Genomic DNA, 15,052 nt, shown 5'->3' with positions numbered 1-15,052 from the left:
TGAGCCATGTTTGTACTGTATTTATTACATTGTCATGAACATCAAGGGGTGTCTTACCTTGTAGACAGCATTAGGGAGCAAGTTATTCATTGTGAACCAACCCAGCTCCAAAAGGTGCTCTGCAGTGTCATCAGACTTATTTACCTATGCAGCAGAGAACAGAAACATTTACTAAGGGGAAAAAACAAAGTATCCTGTATGCAAGTTTAGCGCTTTCTAATGCTTTCAACAAATGCATACTATATATATATATATATATATATATATATATATAATATATATAGTAATCTATTTCTGCACGAAGTTGCTAGATTTAGTTTAGTATTATGCCATTTTCAACAAACCTTGCTATAGAGGAAACGCTGCAGTTCCAGCTCTGCAATGCCCAGCTGCCCATCCTGCTCAGTTAGGCGCCACCTTGCTTGCGCAAAGTAGAATTCAGTTCGACGTGCTACACTGACATCTTCCGGCTGCTTGCGCAGCTCCATCTTGTTGGCTCGCTGCAACTGGAAATCTTTGAAACACCTGCAATTCAGAGTCCAATATTTTTTAACTTATTGACCTGTGGCTTCGTATAACAGACATAAAACTTAGGATATAAACTTATAACAGCCCAACTCAAAAATAGCAGAAGTTACCCATTCATCGAAGGGCGGCGAAACAAGTTTGTGGAGTCGAGGAAATAATTGTAAAAGGAAGGGAGGGAGTTACAATCTATATTTCATCTGTTATTCAGTTTAGAGAATACAATCTACTCTCTGATCTGCCCTTAAAGGAGCACTAAAACTTAACTAAACAAGTAGGGCAGAATTATACATTATAATTTGGGCTTCTGTACCAGCCCAAGGCAACCACATTTAGAATATGTCACAATATAGGGCTGATTAGTAATTATTTTAGATTCTCATTACACAGCAGCTTAGAAACCAGGGCAATTTGCATCAGAATTTAATAATTAGCCCTGTAGCATCAGCTTCTATTACAGGCCAGTCTCATTTTCTGCTTGATATTTTGCGATAACTCCTAAGATTAGATTCCAAGCAGCTGCCCAGAGCACACTGAGCATGTACAGGGTCACTGACACTTCTAACAGAATCCAAGATGGGGAGCTCCTGTGACAAGTCTGATGCCCTGGATCATTACTTCTATAAAGATGCTGAACCTTTAGGCTGGTGCATTAAGTTTATTATATAAAATATGGCATTTCTAGCCATATTCATTATTAGAGTTTAGCTCTTCTACACCAACACCTGTATTTTGGTAAATGAAAATGTTTGCTGCCTCTGAAAGGCAGATTTGGCCTAGGCAGTAACAAAGTGCTGCTATTATACACACAGCACTGTGCAAATATATCCCCTCTATAAATAAAGGGGATATATTTGGGCAAAATAAAATGCTATCAATTCTTCCATAATCAGGAACTTCATCAGGTGTCTCCAGATCTTGACATATTTAATTCCCACATGCAGACCCAATGCTCTCTTTAGTGAGTCTTAGCGAGTTTACCTGATCAAAATGTTTAGTTCTTCACTTTTCTGCTGCAAATCCATCTTTTCCTGGAACAACTGACTCTGTAGTTTTTGGAGTTGCTCATTCAGAGATTCATTCTTACTCTCATCATGCAGTAACTGAGAAGAGCACAGCAACACATTACCAAATCCATGCAGTGCAACTTAAATTAATCCACTGATCATCCAACCTACATAGTCAGCTAAATCAGAGAAGAAGATACTGGACCTACTTATGGAAACTGAGTTACACAAAGTACTTTATGAATAAAAATCCATTAAGCTTGTTTTTTAATTAACAGTATTTCAACCTGCAGGAAGTGTGGTGCAATTACCTTCATGATGGCGTACATTTGCTTTTCCCATTGGCGTATTTGGAGAACATGTTGTCTTACTGCTTCCTGCAGATGCAATATGCTACTGCGCTGCTCTTCAGGGTTGCTGGAAATCTCCAGTTGGAAACGTACTCGCTGCTTCTTCTCACTGTGCTCCTGAAAGAGTGGAAGTGGTATAAATTCTAAAAGCATCAACCTGAAACCAGTGAAAGACCAAGCATACTGTGCAAAAGCTTTTGCGGTCACATTTGAGTAATTTTTTCTATCCTCCTCAAACTGGATATATTGAATTTAGAAAAAAAAAATAAAAAGGAATATTATACCCAAGCTCTTTCAAAAGAGCTGTTCTCTTGATTTTGACTAATTAAGACAGAATTAAACATGGATTCAAAATTAAAAGTATCTTTTCAGAAGGTGTCTTGTGGTTTGGGTATAAATTTCTGAACATAGCTTTTTGTGTGATTGAAGAGGCTATCATCCGCAAAAAAAAAAAATATTTTTAATTTAGTTATTTATGCATATTTTACTGCCATGGAGATGTGTCTTTTGCCTTATCACTTATTTTAATCACGGTGTTAATTCTAGTCATGCGAATGGTCATTAAAATAAATATGCAAACAAACTGTAGTGATGTTTAATAAACTCCAAACAGGCCTTATTAAGTTCTGTATTGTGTTCACTGCAAACTTATGCAGGAATCAGCTGATAAGGTCAAGTTAAATAACAGCAGGGGCTGAAACTAGAAAAAAAATGTTTGGTTGAGAAATTCACTGATAATTTTATTTATTTTTTTTTTTTTTACAGCAGCAACAGTTTCACTGTAAGAGTAAGGCCATCAGAGCGTTGGCTCTGCTGCTCTCAGCCTGGCATTTTTTTTCCATCCTAAAAGAAGCGGATTTGCTCCTGTACTTTGCTCTATTGATCTGCACACCATCTGCTTACTTGCAGGCACACGCAGCAGAGCGGATTGGAGGTCGGCCTGAAAACACCTTTTTTTATATTATGGCTGTATGAAGGAATAAAGAAAGACAAATACTTAACCATATGCAATTGCAAAAGGGACTGATTTTTTCCAAAAAGTTTATTTAAAGCTACTTTACAAAATATTACACATTGTTTTCAGCCACAAATAGGCAGGTTTTCAAACACAAAGCCAAAAAGCTGGCTCATTTGGCACTTAAAACAATCCAGAAAGGATCCTGTTGATATAAGTCATTCACCTTGTAATTAATAAAAGACAGATTTTTTTAAAAGGACAGGGAAGCAATTAAAGGACATGTAAAGCCTACATTTGCCTACAATGTATATCAGTTGGGCACGTCTCCCCACCCAAATGGCATCATTAGTACTGCATATATCCCCTCCGTTTGCCAGCACCATCACATTTTCCTAAAGCAAATAGCAGCTTTCACCCAGTGGCCATTTTTCCTCTGATACATAATCAGTTACATTTAAATCTGCAAACAGCATACACACACAGACCCTTATTCAGAATACATTTCATCAAGACTGCAGGCTCACACAGGCAGAACTGTCTCTGATAAAAGTTCTGCTTTGTTTGAGCACTGTAATGGTAAAGCTGAGCTCAGGAGAAAAAAACTGAAGCAGACAGCTAGAGCTGAGTTTCTATGGGAACCAGCAATGCCATCTCTTTACTGGCTGCTAGACTGGGGGCGTGTTTAGAAATCTGAGCTTAGAACAACTGAGCATGCCCACAAGCCAACAGCCAAAGCAAATTCCCAAGGGAGGGGGCCTAGTGGCTTACAGGAGGAGAAGCAAATCCAAGTGATTAAGGGGATGCTGCAGCCTTACTATTAACCTCTGGACAACCAGAGTGGCAGGTATTGAAAGATTTCAAAGAGGCTGTTCACTAATTAAATTTTTGTGTGTAGGGTTTACATGTCCTTTAAAACCTGGGGTGCCAATTTGTTCCCCCTCAGATCAGGGACCTGCTCTCCTGATTGCTAAAAAAAACTACTATCCCCAGTGATAATAACTTTCCTTGCCCTTTAATAATGGGTGAGGCTATGTGTCAGTTACTCCCTGGTTTAGAACTAGGGACCTGCTGTTCACAGGCCACAGCTCCTTCTTGTTGACAGGGGGAAATGTCAAATGTGCCACTGGAGGTAAGGTTGTTAATGTCATTAACTCTGACCACAGCACCAAGAACATGAAGTCTGCATTTAGAGTTACCACCTCTCCCCTTTAACACCAGCCACATATTTAATAGCAATTAATTTAGATGCTTGCTGCATGGCTGCCATAAATCAATTCAGTCTGCAGCATTCATCTGCAGCATTTCATCTGCATTCATTCATTCAATATTGTGGCAGGTATTAAAGGGGTGAGGTGGCAACTCTAAATGCAGGCTTCATATTTTTGGTGCTCTGGTCAGAGTTAATGATAATAAGAATCTTACCTCCAGTGGCTCAACAAGGAGGAGCTGCAGCCAGGAAACAGCAGGTCCCTGGTTCTAAACCGGGGGAGTTCCTGACAAAGTCAGAAATAAGGGAGAATATGAAGACAAGGGCAGGGCAGGAACCAACTTAACTGAGAACAGGAACTTGGAAGACTTGGTCAGAGCAACAGATTAATGATTTAGCAGAGGTAATGGACGGAAGCATTAAATAGCCCCTTTAGTGGGCTACTGCCTGTGGCCGGTGTCAGCCAGGGGAAACAGGCAGGAGAAAAAGTCATTAACTGTGACCACCGTACCAAAAGCATGATGCCTCCCGCTGCTCAATAAGAAAAAGCTGCAGCCAGTAAACAGCAGGTCTCTGGTTCTAAGCCAAGGATTTTCTGGCACTCTGATGTAAGCACAGTACTGTAACATACTACTATCTTCCACTAACTAATAAACGCACAAATTTATTTTAAATGGTGAAAAAGTTTGAATCATCCCAATTTATTAATATAATATCAGTGAACAAACCTTGCGTTTAGGCTCCACATGAAGAAGTAGGTTATTAACAATGTCTAAGATCATTGCATACTGTGCAGGATTGGTGGATATCTCCAAGTGCTGGTGCTTTAAGGTGAAAGTATCAGCCGCTGCTGCAATCAAATCAAAGCAGAGATACAAAGTAAGTGTAATTTTGGTACAGTACCAACAAGCCTAATCATAGGGTTATGCACACTCTCTAAACATACCTTCTTGCCCTTTCAGCAGATCTTCCTTCTCTGGGTGTACAGGTGTGGGTGGAGGTTTGATCTGCATGGCCAGTTCAGGGTCAATATCATGGCTGTAGCTGATGTAATACATATGGCAGTTACAACGTGAAATGATCCTCTGCATTTGCAGGTTTTGCTGGACTTCAGATGGTTGAGTCCAATCTATAATTGAGGCAATGGTTTTAGATAAGATATTTCTGAATGTCACAAACCTAACACTTTCACGTGTTACTGATATTTCTGTGACAATTATATATTTAATAACACAGTCTAATAACATTTTACTCAAATGGACATTTTTAATGAATACATTTAGTCTGGTGAATTAACTAGAAGCTCTAAGAAAATCATTTTCATGTAATCATCAGATCCTGACCTGTAGTGGTGCTGACCATGCCCCCTACAGCTTGGCCACTCTCCATCAGCTCCTGCACAGAGTCAAGGTTCCTGTGTCGATGCTCTTCGATGTTTTTCACCTTAAGAAAAAAAGGTAGGTAGAGTATGGCACACACAGGCAGCATAGGGCAGGCAGAGTATGGCACACAGGCAGGGTAGAGCAGGCAGAGTAGGGAAGAAGAAGACGTAGTTAGGGAAACCTATCATGACTACCAGTGGTGCTGCTACCATGAGGTGTGTTGAGAAACTCACCTCAGGTGGCAGTGCCCCAAAAGTTACCAGGAGCGGCAAAAAGCCGGGGGGGGGGGGGGGGCTGAGGGGGGCAGCATTGGAGGAGCTGCCTCAGGCATCTCAGTGGCCAGATACGTCCCTGATGACTACATAAGTAACAGATCTGAGGTGCAGTGCAGGGTTTTTCAGGTGTGAACAATACAGGGCTTAGAGCCCTAATCTAAAGTGTAAACAATACGCTGGGGCTAGATAATCACAATACTGATACCAAGATTACAGGTAAAGGTAAGCAGTTACAGAAGTCAGACAGATTGGGGGGGGGGTCCATGGGCCAAATGTGGCCCACAAGTCACCTGTTCAGCACTGCCTTGGGGTAATCGTGGCACATCACTTTTTTATCATCTATCTTTTTATTCTGCACAGACCACTGCTTTTACTACCTGGCCTTCCTGACTCCCACCTCACCCCAATTCAATCTACTTGAAACACTGCTCCTTGAATCCTCCAACTATCTTTTAACAGAGTACAGGTTCCTCCTGGATTGGCAGTCTTTATTACAGATATCTATTATCATCTTGGAAGTCATCTTGGCATTTCACTGCCAATAGATTTGCCACATTAGTGGCACCTAGAACACTGTATTTATTCTGCAGAAAGCTTTACTATACCGGAGTAAAGAGCCCTAGAAGCTCCCTCCGTTTATTTAAGATGGCAGCTGCTATTTTAGCTTGGTCTTCCTAGCTTCCTAGGGCAGCTCTAGAGTCTGGTAGCTCAGATTACACATTCCTAAGGAAGGGGGGTGTAAGTTTTATGAATTCTTAAGGGAGGGGGGAGCAGGAGAAGGGACATAGTTGGGCAGAATCTGTCCCAAGATCTGGCCCCAGGAATGAAGGATTTTTCTGAGAGAGGAAGTCTTATACCAAAGGACAAGTTTACAAAAAAGAAGACCAGAAATCCTGCGTTTCTTTTGAGGACTTTCAGTGAGTGCTTATGGCTGTATTTACATATACCTTTCTGATAAAGCTTACTTAGTTTTTACCTTTCCTTCTTCTTTAAGCAAAGAATAATTTACACAATACTCCCCTTGACCTCTTATTGTGTCCTTCATTCCTCCACATCTCACTACATCATGCCACTATACATTCCTAGGTGTCTTTCCTAGGTTGTCCACTGCTGCTGTATGCCTTAAACCAGTGATCCCCAACCAGTGGCTCGTGAGCAACATGTTTCTCTCCAACATCTTGGATGTTGCTCCCAGTGGGCTCAAAGCAGGTGCTTATTTTTGAATTCCTGGCAAAGGGCTGTGACACACAGGGAGATTAGTCGCCCGCAACAAATCTCAGCTGTCGTGGGCGACTAATCTCCCCGCAATGCCATCCCACCGGCTAGAATGCAAATCACCAGTGGGATGGCATACGTGGCGCTGCGATTTGCCAAAGTCGCCTTGAAAGGAGATTAGTCGCCCGTGACAACGGAGATTAGTCGTGGCGCACCTAATCTCCCCATGTGTTACGGCCCTTAGAGGCAAGCTTTGATTGCATAAAAACAAGATGTATTGCCAAACAGAGCCTTCTGCAGGCTGCCAGTCCACATAGGGGCTACCAAATAGCCAATAACAGTCCTTATTTGGCAACACTGGGAACATGTTTTATGTTTGTGTTGCTCTCTCTTTTTGCATTTGAATGTGGCTCACATAAAAGGTTGGGGACTCCTGCCTTAAACCCTTCTCTCATTCTGCCCCATACCTTGTTGAATCCCTCTGTAAGAAACTTTCCCTCAACAAAACTCAAATTCTACCTATTGGAGAACGAGCACAGCATCTAATTCAGGCACAGCAAATATAAGCTAATGCTTCTGTGAACTGCAGCACTTTTTACCCTGTGTCTTTATAATACTTATTAAACTAGACTGTAAGCTCTACAGGGCAGAAAATCCTGCCATGCCTTTTAAAACTTGGTTATTAACTTTTAGTGCTTTAGAATGAATTTATGTCCTATGTAAAGTATAGATCAGTCTGTTCTATTAATGTACTTTCTAAAAACGTACAGAACTGTGTATACTGTAGCTTTAAATTAAAATATTCACACAAATACAGTGACATAATGCCATAAATTAAATGTATATTTACTAAATCAACACACCTCCAACCAGCACTGGCTGTCTTCTACTTCAGCAGGATTGCTTTCTGTTGTGGCAAAATACTGCATGCTGTCAAGCTGGCAGGTCCACGAGGTCTTCTGCTTCAAGGTATCTCCATACCAAGACGGATGGTGCTGGCACTGCAGAAGTTGTGCTTTGGCTGCTGATACAATAACACAGCCCTCTGTCTCTGCACCTCGTAGCACCATCTATGAATACAATCACAACACATTAATGCACAAGAATCAGTACAATGGAGCAGAAATATGAAAGGCTCACTTACAAAGTATGCTGTAATTATTTTGGCACTATGCTGATTTCTTAGTATTAATATTCTTTGTGTCTAATTTATTACATGGCCGGGACGAGATCCTATATTCTCTCAAAAGCAATTTCATTTGCATTTTTTTTAAAGGCCAAGTAAAGCTTGTCAAAAGATTAATCTACATGTGTATAGTATTAAAGAAGTAATCTGGATTCAGTATCATACTACATGAAGTTTATAAGTCATTGACCTGTATATGCTACCCAAAAAGCATTTACCTGGCAATTAACCAACTCAATTAACCAGTTATGGTTAAGGATGTCTTGGTCCTGGCAAGGAGCTTTGCCACAGAGTTGTTCGCTCACCCCTGACTCTTCTTCAGTAAATACCACAAATTTATCCGTCTCCTCTATCAGTTTCTGCAGCATGTCTGCACCTAGAGGGGAGTGTAACATCTTTGAGAGATACTTCTTCAGAAGAAAAAATATCCTGCACTTTTACCAATATTAACAAATATGTCTGCTTTACATAATTTCAGCAATTAAAATATGTGCACAACTGATCCTACTGTTTGGGTTATACCTTCTCTATGCACCCTCTGAGATCAGCATTGGGAATAAAAACAGCACAGGGTTATGTACTACTGCACATGCCCAGTCATGTACTCACTTATTTGCATTGCCAGCCAATCGGATGAGCATTATGCGTTGAATTGGGGAACAACTGGCATATGCAGTTGCCCTCCCTTTTTTAACATGGTCGATCTCTGCATCTGCCTGAACCCTGGATTTAGTAAGCATGAAATTTATAAATACAATATTATATGGATTTATTTTTAAAAAGTATTCAAATGGGAAAAATATCTATTTTGCAAAGTCCTACCACTATGGCTCAACCATATTACCATGGGGTAATAATCATCATTAGTTAATTGAATACTGTCATGGGAAAAACATGTTTTTATAAAAACACATGAGTTAATAGAGTTTCTCCAGCAGAATCCTGCATTGAAATCCATTGTTTTTAAAGCGCAAACATATTTTTTTTATATTTACTTTCGAAATTTCACATAAGGCTAGACATATTCTTCATTTCCCAGGGTGCACAGCCACGTGCTCTGATACACTTCAGTCACACTTTACTGCTGCGCTGCACGTTGGAGTGATATCACCCCCTCCCTTCCTCCCCACAAAAGTCTATCAAGTTCAACCCTTCCAAATGAACCCCAGTGCACATATATACACATACTTATACAGACCTATTTATACACTCACATATACAACTGTATATTCCAATATTTATCTAGCTGTAGCTCTAACTAACAAGCTGTAGATCTTACAATTACAATAGCCTTGGATATTATGCAGACTACAGCTGAACAGTACAGTGAACCAAGCAATTGTAATTTTTTATAAGGCCTTGTTTAATGAAATTATATGTGATTGTATTATGGTTGTAAAAAAAAAAATCAAACACTTCGCACCTCCTGAGGGTGACCTTTCAGTTCTGCCAGTGACAATTGGTGCTGTGACTTTCTTAGGAGGGGGAAAGCTGCGCATGGAACCACGTTTCAGCTTCTTCGCCTGCATCTGCGCATCAATTTTCAACCCTTTAAGTGCTTCAGTGGAGAGGTTGCGTTTCAGAACAGCTGCCTTCTTGTAGCCGTCATACAAGCCAAATGCAATATCTCGGTTCAGAGTTGTCCAAGATGCTCGGAGATCCACTAGATGCAACCGGTGGGTGTACATGGTATTCTCCTCGCCAGTGGGTGACAGTTCCTGTAAAGCAGAGCATCACAAGAAGAACAGTGCTATGGGTCAGAAATTACATTCTATGTATTGATGGCATTATTATGTTTATCATCTAAGCATCATTCATTTCCTCAGCTGGAGGTAAAATGGCCTAATGCAGCAATTGCCTGCCTCTTCTGCCTGCATCTGTCCATAGAAATGAACAACTGCAGATTATATTCTCCATGGTTTGCAGCATCACAGCCTCTTTATATGCCACAAACCAACAGAGGCAGAGGTAAAATTGGCATTTACACATGGATGTCTTGATTTGCAGTCTCAATGCTTACCTGCCTTTCATAACTTAAAGAGGATAGGCTGAGCAGGTGAGTTTTTTGCACTAAATTATCAAGCTGGTGGTCAGCATTTTCATCACAGGCAGAAGCCATAAGGTGTACAGTCACAAAGCTCAGTTTACTGGTCATTTGTGGTACACTCCATTCTGAAATTAGGCGGCGCATCACTGTTCCAGCTGTCAAACATAAACAGAAAAGAAAATGGATAAGATATAACCATTAGGGAATATCGGCATAGGAATAACTAGAACCATAAACCTAATGAATAGAAGTCAACTGCCAAATTAGTTCCATTATGTTTTATAAATGGCCTATTTGTACTTGGGCTTTGTCATACTTCCTTTACCAAAGAAACAGTCTCATATGAAACAGTGCTTCAAGCAGCCTTATAATAGATTTATGTACTCACCATTAAATCTCTTTCTCCAGTTGGGGGACACAGAAACAGTGGGGTATAGCTGGTACCACTAGGAGGCAGAAAGGACTGTGGGGATGAACCAAAGCTGTCCCCATGCCATGAGAAATGGTTGGGAAGGAAAGGCCAGGTCCAGGGTCCAAGAAATGCACAGCCACCAGAGACGGGCAGAAAGTTTGGAATGGTTATCTCCTGGTTCAGGTAGAAGAAGGATACCCCCTTGGGAAGGAATGGTGGTACCGTGTGGAGCACGCCCTGTCGTGATGGAACCCGGGTCTTCCAAGTGAGCAGCAGAAGGGAAAGCGAGGCCACAGGTTCGAAAGGCGGGAGTTCGAGAGCCCATAGGACTATGGTGAGGCCCCATGTTGGAGCCAGGGCTAGAATGGGGGAGCCAGGTGAGATACCCCCTGATGGAAGGTTTTCAAATCTGGAAGGGCTGCCAGCTATTTCTGGAAGAGGATCGACAGGAACTACATTTAGTGAGCCTAGGAATAACCCCACAGAGAGGCCATACTGAAGGAATTTCAAGATATTAGGAACGGAGAGTGTTTTCAAGTCCACGTTGTTACGACAGCACCAATGCTGGTATGGTACATCTTGGCAAAGACTGGCTTGCGAGCTGAGCTGTCTGCATGGTGTGCACCACAGTGTCAAAAAAACCCTTGTGCTTTAGGATTCGGGTCTCAATAGCCACACCGTCAATTTGAGGCTGGCTGGGTTTAGGTGTTGCATTGGATCATGGGATAGCAGATCCGGCAAAGTAGGAAAGATCCAAGGGTCCATCATTGAAGGTCTGAAAACCAGGTGAGTCAGGGCCACCTGAAAGCTATGAGAACGGTCTGTTCCGTTTGGCGCTTCTTTTTTTTTCCTGGGGATGAGAGGGAGAGGAGGGAAAGTTGGCAAAAGTTCCAGGCAGATGTTAGTGCATCAGCAGCCAAAGCCAGAGGATCCTGGTACTAGCTCAAGAAGTTTGCCACTTTCCAGTTCTGCCTTTTCGCCATGAGGTCTACCTTTGGCACCCACCCCATTTCAACGTTATCTTGTGGAAAATCTTCTTCTTTAGTGACCACTCACTTGGGTCTAGTGGCTGTCTACCTCCCAGTTTAGAAGGCCTGGAATTAAGATGGGCGACGGCTGCGTTTGATTGTCTTCCGCCCAATGGAAATGCTTTGACTTTGTTCAGGGCCATTTTTTCTGCTCGTGCCCCCTTGGCGGTTTATGTAAGCCACTACCGTGGAGTTGTCCAATTGGATCTTTACTGCTTGTCCCTTCAACTCATGCTGCCAGTGGAGGAGAACAAGTTTGATTGCTCGGATCTCTCCCTGCATCCCGAGGAATGTCATGGACTGGCTGGGAATCAGAGAGAATTTGTTTAGGTTGAGGCCACCAGCCAAGTTCCTGCAGCATGGCCATGGAGGATTAGAGTGATTGATGAGCCTCCAAGAGGGCGCCTTGATTAAAAGGTTGGCCAGGTGGTTATTGAAATCCCTGTGCTCTGGGTCACTGCCGTGGCTGCTGCCATAAATGTGTTAAAGACGTGGGGAGCTGATGGGAGGAAGGGAAGTGCCCAAGGCTGGAGCATAGTATTCCTGCTAGTTCATTATCCATGGCATCCTTGAATAAGGAGGCGTCAGGGACAGGCAGGGCTAAGTTCTTAGAAAAGCAAGAGACCGTAGCATCCACAGAATTTTTTTTATACATGCACTGGGCTGGGTAAACTGACCTGCCGAGGGAGAAGCAGGAGAGAGAAAGAGAGGAGAGACCGTGTGGGAGCGGGAGAGGTCTCAAGGATATGTGTAGCAGCAGCAGTAACTAGCCCCTCAGATGTGAAAAACTGGAGTGACATTAGAGCCCACGTGTCCTGAGAAGCGTGCAGTGCCAATCCAATTAGTGTGTTGGGAAAGCGTGAAAATCAGTGGCGATCCCAGCAGTATTGGTGACTGGAGGAACATCCACGCACGTGCTTCCAAGGAGCCCTTAGCGTTGGCGCCAGTGGAAGAAGGGGGAGCCCTGCTCTGCTAGAGATGCTTGTTTCCAAGGAGCCCCTTAGCCCCCTTAGCTTCCCTTGCCATGGGAAGGAAGGGAGGAGGGAATCCCTGGTGCCCCATGGATACTCCAGAGGAGGGGTCAGGTGACTGCCTATACTCACCTGATGTGTCTCAGCTCCCTTCTGTCTGCCGGCAAGCTAGCACTCCTCACGTGGGGGAAGGAGAGGTAAGATAGAACTGGGTGGTCAGTGCAAAGGCACATAATGGACCCAGCAGAGTCGATCCCACATTGGGAGATGTCAGTAATAGGCATCCTATTCAGTGTAGGAATTTTAAACATCCCCTGATATCAGGATAACTGATAGAAAACTGCAGAAGACAGACATATTCCATCCTAACCTCTTGAGAACGCAACAAAAACTGAACTGGACTCTGCCTGCTGAGGGTTTAGCCAGCAGAGGGAGAGCTAGTTCCTTTTTTCTATTGTTGTGTCCTGCCTCCTAGTGGTACCAGCTATACCCACTGTTCCTGTTTCCCCTAAGCAGAGGGTGGAGAAAACAGTAGAATATTCCCCTGGCTTTTAAAATGTTTTTTAAACAAAATCAGGAGTCAGTCCATGCTGACAGAGTACCAAATTGAGATAAATGTGGTCTACCCCTGCTTTACAGCAATAGCATCTTCTTTCAGGTATGGTCTTCAGAAGATCATTCTTGGTATCTTTATAAGGATAAGTGATCAGTGTTTGTTGGAAAAAAACCAAAAACTAAATTTAGACCATGACCTAATTAAAGCTTGGAGAAGATAACCACAGCACTAAGAGTTCCTTCATTCAGTTTACCTTGTGGAATGAGCCTTTGTACCCCACGAGTGAAGATTTCTCCTTGATCGCATTCCACCTGAATCCCACGCTGCTGTGCAAAGGAGGCCCAGTAGTGAATCTGGAATAAACAGAGGGACCAATATTCAGTTGTATAAAGTCTCTGCAATACATTGCACCATGCCAAAGCAGCACTACAGTGCTGACTTACCTGCAGCTGGGGAAACAGCGCTGTGTAAGACATCTGTTTGTAATGCTGCCCAAGTTTTTTCTTCCCCGGCTTCAAATTGTTGAAGAGTTTCCCTCTGCAAATGGGCCTTGTCACACTGCTCCAAGTTGCCCAGAAATTCTGCATCCAGCGCAGGGTACTGCTATAAAGCAGGATACGAGGTTGGGAGACTTCTGAAGAGAAGGTGAATGGGAAAAGTGTGGGTATGAAAATGCAGTATTAACATACTCAAAATATATTTCACTCCTTTTAAGGTGGCCATACACGTTAAGATCCACTCTTTTGGTGAGGTCGCCAAACAAGGGAATCTTCTCCTGATATGCCCACCTAAGGTGGGCGATATCGAATTACAACGATGGGTATAGAAGCAGTCGGACTGAGGAATGCATCAGTGAGCTGATGCAGTCCCTGATCCGATTGACTGAGGAGGCCCATCAGGGGGCCCCATACACAGGCAAATAATCTGCTATAAGAACTTTAATTGGCAGCTTAAATCTGCCTGTGTATGGCAACCTTTAGTTAGCAGGACTTTGTCTTTGTCTGAGGCCTTCTCTATAGGCATGGAAAAAATACAGGAAAAATACCCACAGTAGTCATAAAAGAAGGTCCTTATGCTACTGGCAGCTCTGATGAGTTAAAGCAAACTGGCAGCTCTGTCTAAAAATTCAAATATGCAGATAAATTAATGAATTTAAAGAATATGGTCATTTAACAGACTAATATTTACATAAAAGGTTACCTAAAGGCTTTCTACCACAAACAGTGGTTAGGTCTTATCAGTAGCTCTCTCTTAGCTCATGAAACTTGCTATTAAAAAGAGCGCGGGTTAAATAGGTAATTTGCAGAGGATGACCTAATGTAAGTAATTAATCTAAAACTTTTTAAAGTATGCCTTTATTAGAAATACCTCTGCTCTTCTAAACAAGGACAACAATTTTAAAACACAAGAAACTGTATTCATATTAAAACACAAAAGGCATAAAAGGTTCAAATTCCACAACTCCATATTTAATGCATTAACCTTCTAAATAACTGGACCTGCCTTGTATGGCTGATGCTTACAGACTCATTGTCACACAATATTCACACTTGTGATTGTGTCTTTCCCACAGATGAGATTTTTTTGCCAGCACCTACCAGAATGGGGCTGAGTTAAATCCATCTTGATGGATAAATTGATGTTCTCAGAGCGGAAGGCACGGTAAGAATCATGTTGCTGAATGGAAGAGAACTCTGACAGAAAGTCTGGGGAACGAAGTGCTACATTGTGATGATCATGGGGATTTCCATGGCACAGCCACTGCAGGTCAAAAATCATGCAGAGATCGGGTAGGTGAAGAAAGCAGCAGTCATCATACCTGCAGAAAGAGTGTTATAGGTCTGACAGCAGAAGTCAGGCAGAACCCGTCTAAAGATCATAATGCCATTTATTTGGGAACAAATTTAATAGTGTCTGTTTGAAGAAATGGTTA

The 15,052-nt window shown here is 42.3% G+C and overlaps 1 protein-coding gene across 1 annotated transcript in view; it reads right to left on the bottom strand.

Annotated features, from left to right (window-relative positions):
• kiaa0100 (protein KIAA0100 homolog) overlaps positions 1-15,052 on the bottom strand; it is a 52,275-nt gene that overhangs the window by 9,339 nt on the left and 27,884 nt on the right. Inside the window, exons 20-33 of the mRNA XM_004911634.4 lie at positions 14,718-14,938; positions 13,563-13,753; positions 13,373-13,472; positions 10,126-10,307; positions 9,529-9,823; positions 8,324-8,481; positions 7,783-7,989; positions 5,391-5,490; positions 4,994-5,176; positions 4,776-4,897; positions 1,844-1,999; positions 1,507-1,628; positions 345-525; positions 58-144 (exon numbers count right to left, since the gene is read on the bottom strand). Coding sequence (XP_004911691.2) covers positions 58-144; positions 345-525; positions 1,507-1,628; positions 1,844-1,999; positions 4,776-4,897; positions 4,994-5,176; positions 5,391-5,490; positions 7,783-7,989; positions 8,324-8,481; positions 9,529-9,823; positions 10,126-10,307; positions 13,373-13,472; positions 13,563-13,753; positions 14,718-14,938 — 2,305 coding nt within the window. The remainder of the gene's footprint in view (positions 1-57; positions 145-344; positions 526-1,506; positions 1,629-1,843; positions 2,000-4,775; positions 4,898-4,993; positions 5,177-5,390; positions 5,491-7,782; positions 7,990-8,323; positions 8,482-9,528; positions 9,824-10,125; positions 10,308-13,372; positions 13,473-13,562; positions 13,754-14,717; positions 14,939-15,052) is intronic.

The sequence above is a fragment of the Xenopus tropicalis genome, chromosome 2 (assembly GCF_000004195.4).
Source record: "Xenopus tropicalis strain Nigerian chromosome 2, UCB_Xtro_10.0, whole genome shotgun sequence".
Lineage (NCBI taxonomy): Eukaryota > Metazoa > Chordata > Amphibia > Anura > Pipidae > Xenopus > Xenopus tropicalis.
The sequence above is the reverse complement of the archived record's forward strand: the minus strand, read 5'-3'. Positions and strand labels throughout refer to the sequence as shown.